This window comes from Silurus aristotelis, assembly GCF_946808225.1.
Source record: "Silurus aristotelis genome assembly, chromosome: 14".
Lineage (NCBI taxonomy): Eukaryota > Metazoa > Chordata > Actinopteri > Siluriformes > Siluridae > Silurus > Silurus aristotelis.
This window is the reverse complement of record NC_139587.1, coordinates 25,836,215-25,847,987: the sequence shown is the minus strand read 5'-3', so window position 1 is coordinate 25,847,987 and position 11,773 is coordinate 25,836,215. Positions and strand designations below refer to the sequence as shown.

The following is an 11,773-nucleotide window of genomic DNA, read 5'->3' as shown; positions in this document are numbered from 1 at the left end:
CCCTCAAACTTGTCACAATGGTTACGCCTTCCTCGTTCATTTCTCTCAAGTGTACCGCTGGTGTACTGTCGAAAACTGTTCTTGCGGGAATTTAATCTCCATAGAGATCCGCTGTGACGCGGAAAACAGTTGGCGTTTAAAAAAGATCGTCGCCCTGCTTTACGACGGAGTTTGCGACAGTATCTTTTAAAGTCTTTAAAAAGGATTAATTAATTAATAATTTTTTTGCTAAATGCTCCATCATATAATATTTTTAAATCATCTTTCGCAAAAGGTTTGGCACCTAAAAAAAAAAAAGCAAAAGAGCCGTATTCAAATTTATTATATATAGCTGGTATAATTCTGGTCCTCAACCACTGCTCGACTGGTCCAACAATCTCTCTCTATACCTCAACATGCTTCCAGATTTTTCTCGGTTCTGTTCTTGCACTGAGGTGAAGGATGAACTGAAAGTAACAAATGGAGTATGGAAGAACTCTCAAGAGCTTCGCAACAATCAGCGTTTAAGACTCGATTTTCCACCTTTCATACATATAAAAGCCTACAGGAGAACACATTTTACATTTCGTGTTTTTTTTGTATGTATTTCGTTAAATGAACTTTAAAGAAATACAAAAAAGGTTAAGGTGCAGGATAAGGTGTTTATAGCTGCTATAATGAAAGAGAGAACAGGAATATAGACCATCGGTCTTCAACCGGGAATCCGCGACCCCTAGGTGGTTCGCGGCGGTACTGCAGGAGGTCGAATTAATGTCGAAACACAAATCATTTTTGTAATAAAAAACAATAAAAAAAAAAACGGGTAAAAACAAAAAATTTCAAGTAATGTATATGTATAATATTCTATTAAACTTGAAGCGGATGTTCATGCAAATGTATAATAGTCCACCTGATAGTAAAAGGAAAATGAATGAAACTGCAAATCTATTAAAATAAAACAACTGTGAACAACTTAATAAATTCAGATTTTAATGCGTAAATCTTTTCCAAGATTTAAAAATATATGTAAATACACAGACAGTGATGCATGTACAACAACAACAGTTCAAATTCTCTTACATAACCAGCATAATATGATTGGTTTCTATTAATATCAGTGGTTTTATTTGACACATTTTGTATCAGGGGGTCCCTGCCACAAGTCTTCCTCACCGAAGGGGTGACCTAAAAAACGTTGAAGATCCCGATAGACATTTCAGAACATTAAATCTAAATATAACCCGTGTCTTTCTTTAAGTTATAAATAAATTAACAGTATTGGTGCAATGCAGTGTATATTCTCACCGGTTCGATCCTGAAATAAAGTAAAATCATTCTCAATATTCTCACTATAAAGTTCATCCAGGTTCTCCCAGTTTCCTTCCATCTCCTAAAAACATGCGCACGTGCACTGTCCATGCAAACCTTCATCCAGCTGTGAACGTGTGTGCGCGAGTGTCTGGCCTTCCCAGGACATGGACCCCAATAAAGATAGAAGAGGAATGAAGCAGTTCAGAATGAGGTTTTACAGGAAAATAATTGCTTCCGGTGGAAACGGAAATTCCATCTAAAATGTAAAATCAAGACGCTTTTAAAAATCAATCAGCAAACAGAGTTTGCAGTCTTTATTAAATGAAATCCATCCTCGTTCGGCTGCCCCCCCCCCCCCCCCCCTCATTAAATAAATAACGAACAGATTCAATGTGACAAACGAGTCAAACAATCAACAAACACCACGAGTGAACATTAAGATGAAACGTGAACAACTTTACATTCAAGCCTGACAGCTGAGACGTTAAAATCAGAACAGTGACTACATTCACACACGCGCGCTCTCTCACACACACAGACACACACAGACACACACAGACACACACAGACACACACAGACACACACAGACACACACAGACACACACAGACACACACAGACACACACAGACACACACAGACACACACAGACACACACAGACACACACAGACACACACAGACACACACACCCACAATTGTAGTGTTTCAGTGTTACATCAAGTGTTACATCAAGTGTTACATCAAGTGTTACATCAAGTGTTACATCAAGTGTTACATCAAGTGTTACATCAAGTGTTACATCAAGTGTTACATCAAGTGTTACATCAAGTGTTACATCAAGTGTTACATCAAGTGTTAAAGTTCACTACTGCTGTATATAATAAATAAACTCATTAGCGCAGGTTACGGGTTACGATGAGACGCGTCCCGGACGATTCTTTATGTAAAAAGCAGCTGCAGGGTCTCCTGCTGTTCAGGAAACCCAGAATCTAGAATCAGGTGTAAAATATAAAACGTGAAATGGGTTTCTTTCAGTCAGAAAAAGGAGGAAAGGTCAACTTTTCAACTTGCTTTTTCCTCACGCACAAAATCGTTAAGTCACTCGCTCAGACATTCGGTCAAACACCCTCTTGCGCGCGCGCGCACACACACACACACACACACACACACACACACACACACACACACACACACACACACACACACACACACACACACACACACACAAGTTTGTTCGCACACACTCAGACACTCGCTCGCTCGCACATGCACTTGTACTCCCTCAGACACACACTCTGTGTGTGAGTGTGTTTCAGTCATGCCCAGTGAAACTGGTAGCCCTTGGAAAGAATGAGACTCTCGAGGTCACGGTCTTCCGCTTTCTCCTGCAGCCGTTGTTCCTCGAGCAGGCTCACCAACTGATCTCGTTTCTCCACCACCTTCATCACCTGGTCCAGCAGTCGCTGTTCTTCCTCCAGCTGCGCTGTGCTCTTCTTACAGTCTAAACAGCAGAGCAAAGGCAGAGGGTCTATTAAACATCGCTGCATTCAAGCTAAGTAACAGCTGGATACAAGGGTTTTCATCTCTTCAACAAAACTAGCAGTAGCTTATAAATTTATAATTACGGAGAGCATGCTGGAGGCTACAAATTCCTCTCTGAGATCGTGGATAATCTCCGGTACCCTACAGATTAACAGGTGGATACGCCACATTCCTCAGGTCGTAATTTAATATTCGAAAATTAAATTTGCCGTCAACGAATGCAGTTATCGATTAGCTGGGCTGCTCAAGTTACAGGTTAGAGTGACAGCAACACAGCCGCTTGTGTAATAGTACAGGATCGAAAGGCAGCAGGAAAAAAATGTGCATCCCAAGTCATTCAAGGCACGAGGCCATTTTATATTCAACGCAACAAAGAAGACTGTAACCTGCAAGTTCTGCAAAGTGGAGCACATGAAGAAAAAAAAAAAAAACACAGGCGAAACATCAGCACAGTAAGCAGAACTGAATAATCCTCATCATGTGAAAATGATCAGAGGTGAGAAGTAATGAAGTACAAATACTTTGTTACTGTACCTTAAGATTTTTCCTGTATCAGTTCTTTAAGTCACTATTTATTTTTCACTTTCACTCAATTTTTACACAAATATCTGTACTTTCTACTTCTTATATTTTAAAGAATTGTTTTTTTTTTTTTTGTTTTATTCTATTTGGCAACATTTTTCTTCTTCTCACTGCGCCATTTTCAGCCCATCAACCTGTTTCCTGTCATTGCGTGGCCTTTTTAATCTCCCACTGGTGCCTCATTTCCCGGCTCTCACCATGTCTTTTAAAACACGAGTATCTTCTACTTAAGTGCATCACGTGTGTACTTTCACCACCTCTGGAAGCTGGTACAGTCTACTGATGTGTTATTGTGTAAACTGTTTGTAACTTCAGGACAGTCGCACTGGATCTGTAATGTCGTGACTCGTGAGCATCCTGTTGCGCAAGGATTCGATTAAAAGCAGCGAACAGCAGCAGTAAACGATCGCATTTTCAGTCACCGTTGTGGTTTTCTGCAAATGATTACGCATTTGTACACCAACGCATATTTTCTCTTTGTAAATCCAGTCTGCTTGCTTGCTGCTTTTCTGCACCACAACAGTATCTTATCTGTTTCCGAACGTGCGGCCTTACAATACGTTCAAACGCTCGTTTACAATGTTTCCATACTTAATTTATGCATATATTATATAATTATTATACAAAACTAAATTTATGATATATTGTAGATGCTTATATCTGCACAACTGAACAAAATGTCTGAGTATTTTTTTTTTTATAAATCAAAACAATGTTGTATAATATTTATATAAATTCTTCTTATATGGTTGTCAACTTCCCATCTGTAATTATCATTAAAAACAATACGAATATTAATTTACACAAATTGTTTCAACTTACATAATCAAACGCAGCCACGATTAGCTTTAAATAAAAAATTAAATAAAAGATAGTTAAACTCAATGTGGCTTTTTTTAATTACACTTTTATACATACATTTATATATATATATATATATATATATATATATATATATATATATGGGTTTTTTTTGTAGAATTTTAAGGAACAAAATAAATTTTAATCCATTTTGGAATGAAGTTGTAACATAAGAAAATGTAAAAAAAAAAAAAAAAAAAAAAAAAAAAAAAAAAAGAAACCCTGGATACACTGTGTGTGTGTGTGTGTGTGTGTGTGTGTGTGTGTGTGTGTGTGTGTGTGTGTGTGTGTGTGTGCGTATATATATATATATATATATATATATATATATATATATATATATATATATATATATATATATATATATATACACACACACACACACACACACGTTTTTCCTTTTTTTTTTCTAAATTCTACAAGAAAACCCCATAATGACACCGTGAAAGAATTGTGTTTAAAATCTTTGCAAATGTATTAACAATATAAACCCTCCCCCCACAAATGCACACAAGTGTCCACAGCATTTGTTCGATACTTTGTTGAAGCTCCTTTGGCACCAATTACAGCCTCAAGTCTTTTTCAGTTTGATGCTAGAAGCTTAACGCACCAATTTATGGGCCGTTTCTCCCGTTCTTCTCCGCAGAACAACAGTGTATACTGTATTTTAAAGAGTGGTAGAAAAGTGGCCTCACCTTCAATACCCATCCTGCGTCTGAGATCCTGCTGAAGCCGACTCTGTGTGTCCTCCAGCTCCAGCTCCTGAGCGCTGCAACACAGCCACATTCAGATCCAAATCTTAGACTCCATGAATATCGTTCCTCAGGAAGTCAATAGTGATGCGATAATGTTTTCTATCTACACACTGGTAAATGACTTCTAAAACACATACATTTCACAACATTCAATTAAGTCTAATTGTTTCAGTGTTTTCTTACAAGATCATGAGCTCCGATTCATATCTCGCCAGCTTGTTCTTCTCCAGGACCAGTTTAAACCACATGTGCAGGAGCTCGGCTTCATCCGCTGATGCATCCTCTGAAACATGAAACTCAGCTTACACTTATACGCCACATGTTCACCTTGTTTTCTATTCATTTATCATCACACACAATATGGGCAAAGGTCCTGGGGCACCAGACTTCTCCAGCTGTATGTGCTTCTTCCACAAACTGTCAATACAAAATTGGAGGCACACAATTGTACAGAACGTCTCAGGATGCGGTGGCATGAAAATTTCCCTTCACTTGAACTACAAGACCCAAATCTGTTTCAGCATGATGATGCTCCTGTGCACAAAGCAAACAATCTCCTGCTATAGAGCACCAAACCATATGAAACACCATTCGGTATGAATGTGAACACTGACAGCACTCTCAGGTCTCCTCATCTCACCTCCATCAGTATCTGACCTAGAGGAACATCGTTCTAGAAGAGTGGCGCTTTTTATTACAGAAAAATCAGGAAATGATGTTCCATCAATTCCTATGGAAGGAACCGGGTCATGTTTTCATGAGCGTGCTGTTGCTCCTTTCGCAAATCTCCACAAAATCTAGTGGAACATCTTCCCAGAAGAGTGGCGCTTACTATAAGAGCAAATGGGGGAGTGTTCAAAAAGCACATACAAATCTTTTGGCTATAGTGTAGGTCATTTTTTTGTTGCTGTCATTAATATTATTATTTTGATAGAATCATATATCAGGCTCAGCCACATGGCTTAATTTGTACTTTACAAATTTGGCTTAACACTGTCCATCATTGGACTCTACATAAAACACCGCCATCTACAAATGCTGGCTGGTTGAAGAAATCAGACTAACGACCGTCTGTATCCTTCTGCATACTTGTTCTTCTCCAAACTGTTACGATAAACCTGGAGGCACAAAATTTTATACAATGTCTTTGTAAGTGGGAACATGAATTTTTTATGGTTGGAAGTGGATGATCTCCCGAACCCTCTTGCACACCTCTGGGATGAATGTAAACCCTGACTGCACCCTCAGGCCTCCTCACCTCACCTTCATCAGCACCTGACTTTACAACCCCCCCCCCCCCCCCCCACACACACACACACCCTTGGGTCTGAATGAGCACGAAATTTAGTGGAACATCTACCCAGAAGAGTGGAGACTGTTACATAATAATAGTAACAGCATAATCCTATGCTTAGGTGTCCACATACCTTTTTGGTCCATACAATGAATATCACTAAATATTTCTATATAAAAAAATAATAAATAAATAAAAAGACTCAACCATCCCTGTCACCCAAACTCCACATCCTTCCAAGATGTTAAAATTCAATTTAGCAGAACGCAAATAACACACTCTGACACACTCAGGGCCGTGATTATAAACTCATTATCCGTCCAGGCACCGTGACTTTTTTTTTTTCCACATCCGGAAGAATCGCTGGCTTTAATAACCCTCAGGTATATAAACATTTGCGAGAAATAATGAAACGTCGGACCATTTTGGAGCACTTTTCCCCCCTTTTTCCAGCCTATTTACAGGACCCATTACCTCTACAGTCATTTCGGCACAATTTACGCTCTAAGTGGTTATTTGGTTTGAATGCAAATCGCTATTATTTCAATGGCTAATTTCGAAAGCCTCTTACAAAAACCTCTCTCGCGGTGAAGCACGGATTGGGGATGAAAACGGCTAATACGGCACGGCCACGAGACGACGAGATGAAAGAACGGGGAGGAGGAGAAAAAAAAAAAAAAAGTACGTCGTTCAACGCAAACGCCCCCCACCCCCCAATAACTTCATGGAATGACCTTGCGGGTTCCTTTTACTTTAAGAAAAGCCATATAGAGAAGCGCAGGTTATAATGGATGTACAGCGCCAAGGCTGCGTGTAGGCCTCGGCATTCAAGTGTTCCTGATTCAAACGAATCAGACCTGCAAGACTGCATTCCTCAGTGTGATTCCTTTGAATTAACTACGGTCCACGTTTTGAATGAACTACAATTAGTAAAGAAAAGGAAGGTAACTTCAGGGTCGCCGGCATCTGCAATGATACATTAAGAATGAATGCGTTCCGTTACAAGATGCCATATTTCGCATTTAGATACATTTTTTATTTGTTGTACCCGACAGCTTCATTTATACATTCATCTTTACTGATAGAGCTTTTATGCCGGTCAGGGTTGTGGTGGATACGGCGCATGCTACTGGACAATCAGCATTTAGGCTGGAAGGTAGGAGGGCAGAACGACGCCCATGGAAGACTGTAACTTATAGGACTGAAACGTGGTGTAACTTTATGGTGTAAAAGATGATCCAAATCTAATCTGAATTCTGTAAAAGATTGTAAGAACTCTGTGTTTGACTCGCCTCATCTTCATCGGTACCTGATCTCCACAAAATCTTGTGGAACATCTTCCCAGCAGAGTGGAGCTTTTTATTACAGCAAAACCAGGAAATGATGTTCTCACAATTCCTATGGAAGAATCCCGAAGTGTGGAACTGTGTCATGTTTTAATCAAATCTCTAACTCAAAAATCACGTCCAAATCTTTTGTTCGAGTGTCCACAAACTTACGCCTGTAGTGTAGATCGTTCTTGCTGCAATCATTAATGTTATTATGATACGATGCGATTTAGATGGATAAATCAGGTTTGGCCACATGGTTACATTTGTATGAAAATGGAATAGTATATATTTTCATCCCTTCCCATTACATGTTTCACTGCTTCGTTTACTTTTTTCTTATAAAGTAGACATTTCTGCAATTTTTTACGTGAAGCAGAAGATCGACAGATCGAACTGTGATCCGAATGATAATCCGGTTTAAGCGCAGATTAAAGACGCATCCCATAATAACTTTTTGCTCCAGTACACATGCACAAGCTGATAATGTGCACTTGATCAGATTATGAACAGCAGCTATAACTCCTCTCCTCTGCTTCTCTTTCTCTACCCATCCCGAGGTTGCACCAGCTCCAGTCGTATCCCACCTCATGAAGATTATGGACCTTCCGACAGATGCCGACCCCGCAAACATCCCGAACCATCTAGAGACGTACCAGCGCCATTTGGATCCCACATCATGTGGAGTTTTGAGTGTTTAAAGGCTCTGGCATGGAGGAGCTGGTGTTGGATCTATGATTATTTTAGATGTTAAGCTAATTTAGAAGTTGGTCCATAGCTCCTGGTTCCACAACATCAACTGACTGTAAGACTGTAGAAAGGACATTAATCAGAATCACACACTCCAGTGCTCATGTTAGTTCTCTCTCTCCAGTGTTCTGTATTGTTGAAAGATTTATGATCACACTCTTGATGTCACCCAAATGAGGATGGGTTCCCCTTTTGAGTCTGGTTCCTCTCAAGGTTCCTTCCTCATAACATCTAAGGGACTTTTTCCTTGCCATGGTTCGCCCCAGGATTCATCATCAGGGATAAACACACACCATTCCCTTTCATTTTTAAGTTCTGTAAAAGCTGCTTTGAGACAATGACAATGGATTCCAGGGCAAGGCTGGATAAATTGACTCAGTCCCCATTTACCGTTATAATAAGCTCCACTCTTCTGAGAAGATGTTCTGATGCGCTTGTAGAGACACATGGGCATTAGTGACGTCAGGTACTGATGTAGGGTAAGTTGGCAGTCAGTATTTTAATCAATCCCGAAAGTGTTCAACAGGGTTGAGGTAAGAACTCTACAGCAGGAGGTCTTCCACTCCAACCCATATGTTCATGTAATGGTCTTTGTGCACAGGGGCATTGTTATGCTGGAACAGGTTTTGGGTCTCCTAGTTCAAATGAGGGGAAAATCTCATGCTATGGAATTCAAAGACATCCTACACAATTGTTTGCCTCCAACTTTGTGGTGATCGTCTGAGGAAGAACCACATATGGCTGGAAACGTCCCAAATGGTGTCCCAAAACTTTCGGCCATATAATGTGACTCTGCGTGATATTCTCTCTCACGCATTCGAAAAGCTTTCAGATGAGACATAAATTATGGAAACATCATTTAGATATCCCAGTCTGCAGTCTAATATTCATCCGAGAAAACGAATGTTTTTCACGAAATGGAGTAACACGTTTTGTGGTTTTCATAAGCCCACTGATCTGAACTCAGGACCAAACAATTGTTTGACACGTGATAAAGTCATTCAGAATATAATGACAATCTGATTAGATTCTTGGTGCAAGATAAAAAATGATGGTGGACATTTACCCCTCTCTCCTCTGAGCACCTTCTCCAGCATCACTCCCTTCTCCTCCAGAGATCTCTGCTTCTCCTCAACCTCCTCCAGCTGCCTCTGGATAACCTACACACACACACACACACACACTTTATATATATATATATGTTTCCTTTAGGATGTAGATGTAACAATGTCGGAGTGTGTGTGTATATGATATTATATAAACACACACCCTCACATACTGTTACAGTTACATCCTAAAGGAAACACGACGTGAGATGCCAGACATGAAGTGATGCCTGTACCTGAGCCCTATGAAGCCTTTTCAGGTGCTCTCTCTTAGTTTGCACGATCAGCGTTTTCTCCTGCTGCTTTCTCCGTCTGTCCGAGTGCCATGATTCAGACTAGATACAGCATAAAAGACAAATATAAAGAGACGGATAAATGTAAAGACACGTTAATGAAATGTATCCTTTTGTGCAGACTGGCTGCTGCCAAATCGTACTTAGACCACCTCTTTTTGAGAGGTTGGAGAGGCGGAGGTCTGAGATCATTTGAAGTACATGTGTTCTGATGACCCCATAAGCTGAGCTAAGGCCTAGCCTACCCAGGACTCTTAAAGAATAATGATCAATATGGGGTAATGTACTGTTAATAATGTATCAAAATACATCAATTTACACTACTGCAATGCATAAACTTTACAGTATATATATATATATTATTACACTAAACTGCATTATATTCAGTGATCTTTAATGGGAGACATGAAGCTGGTCCTTGTTTTTCAAAAGTTTTTTCAAATGCCATCCATTTCCCTCTTCGTAAACATATGGTATCGACTATATTAACAAAAGTATTTGGACACCTAATTTTTTTTTTTAGCCATATATGTTTTTTCCACTGTTACCAAAAAGTTGGAGGTACACAAGTGTAAAGGACGTCTTTGGAAGCTGTAGCATGAAATTGTCCCTTGACTTGAACCAGGAGACCCAAACCTGCTCCAGCATGACGCTGCCCCTGTACACAAAACCAGCTCCACGAAGATCTGCTTTACAAGTGATTGAGTGGAAGATCTCCTGCTATAGAGCTCAAATTTTGAATAAATTTCACACACTGACTGCACCCCAGGCCTCCTCCGCTCACCTACATCAAAACCCGACTTTACTAATGTCCTTGTATCTGAATGAGCACAAATCATCACCAAATCTAAGTGAAACATCTTCCCAGAAAAGTGGAGATAACAAAATCTTATGCTCAGGTGCCCATGAACTTTTCCATATACAGTGTATGTATTACACATGATATCAGGGCGAGGCTGCTTTGAATGTTCAAACAAACAAGGTGTGAAAACACCCATAACGTTTTCCACACTCCGTAGACGAGGTCTAGACAATAGTCTGGTGACATTACAGATGATGTATGTGATATGAGGAAAGGAACTGGTCTGCCATATGCTCAGCGACTGTACACAGATCAAATCTACAACGTGTCCTTGTTGAATACACAACCCAGAACAGAACACGCCGTTATTGGAAAATAATCAAGGTGTTAACAGCCATTTTGGCTTGTATCCAATTTGCACATTAATAGACTGTGGGTCTGGTTCGTGTGGAGCCGTGAATTCAACCGTTTATTCTTTAATATAGGAGAGGAAAAAAAAAAAAACATCCTCTTCAGAGACATATTGCTGAAACGAAATCCGCTTTGAATTACACGTATTTATTTATTTCTTCGCCAGGATGGAAATCGAAATGTTCTGCAGCATGCTTTGATAAAAGTCATTACTTGTTCAATACTAATTTAATATTAACAAACAATTTATCTCAGTAGTTCGACTTTTCGTCGGTGAAAGGAAAATATCAGCATCTCGTTGGTAGTGTAGTGCTCTTGAATGCTGGTGGTGATTGAAAAGGGGAAAAAAAGAACCCTATTCACCGCAGTCAATACGTGGCGTCCTTTAAATACGACGATATATATTCATTTAATGGCTGCCTTTCAGATAATACGGCACGGCGGATGAAAATAAACTCGCTTGCGCGTGTAGAGGGCAAGGCTGGTCTCGACACGCTACTGGTCTCCGTGTTATAGAATTCAATTGCGTTTTCTTCATATGAATTGTTTATTCCAAAATGCAGTTTTAAAAGTGAGAAGAGTCTGAAAGCAGTGTGTTTTTTTCCTTTACCCTTTGTGAGACGAATTTCTGCTCTTCCTCGCTGGATGAATAGTCGCCTTCATCTTGCTGTTGATGCCGCTGTGACGATGCTGTGGATGAAAAAAGAAATGTGTTTTTTGAGGCCAGATTGTGAGAAATGATATTATTGCGAAGTAATAC

The 11,773-nt window shown here is 39.7% G+C and overlaps 1 protein-coding gene across 10 annotated transcripts in view; it reads right to left on the bottom strand.

Moving 5' to 3' along the window:
* Positions 1 to 2,348: 2,348 nt before the first annotated feature.
* Positions 2,349 to 11,773, bottom strand: part of mical2b (microtubule associated monooxygenase, calponin and LIM domain containing 2b) — a 69,822-nt gene continuing 60,397 nt past the window's right edge. For all 10 annotated transcript variants that reach the window (XM_083560956.1, XM_083560943.1, XM_083560952.1 and 7 more), the window contains 6 exons: positions 11,624 to 11,703; positions 9,744 to 9,842; positions 9,468 to 9,561; positions 5,213 to 5,312; positions 4,970 to 5,043; positions 2,349 to 2,790 (listed from right to left, as the gene is read on the bottom strand). In XM_083560956.1, the coding sequence (XP_083417082.1) occupies positions 2,606 to 2,790; positions 4,970 to 5,043; positions 5,213 to 5,312; positions 9,468 to 9,561; positions 9,744 to 9,842; positions 11,624 to 11,703 (632 nt within the window). In that variant the 3' untranslated portion in view covers positions 2,349 to 2,605. The remainder of the gene's footprint in view (positions 2,791 to 4,969; positions 5,044 to 5,212; positions 5,313 to 9,467; positions 9,562 to 9,743; positions 9,843 to 11,623; positions 11,704 to 11,773) is intronic.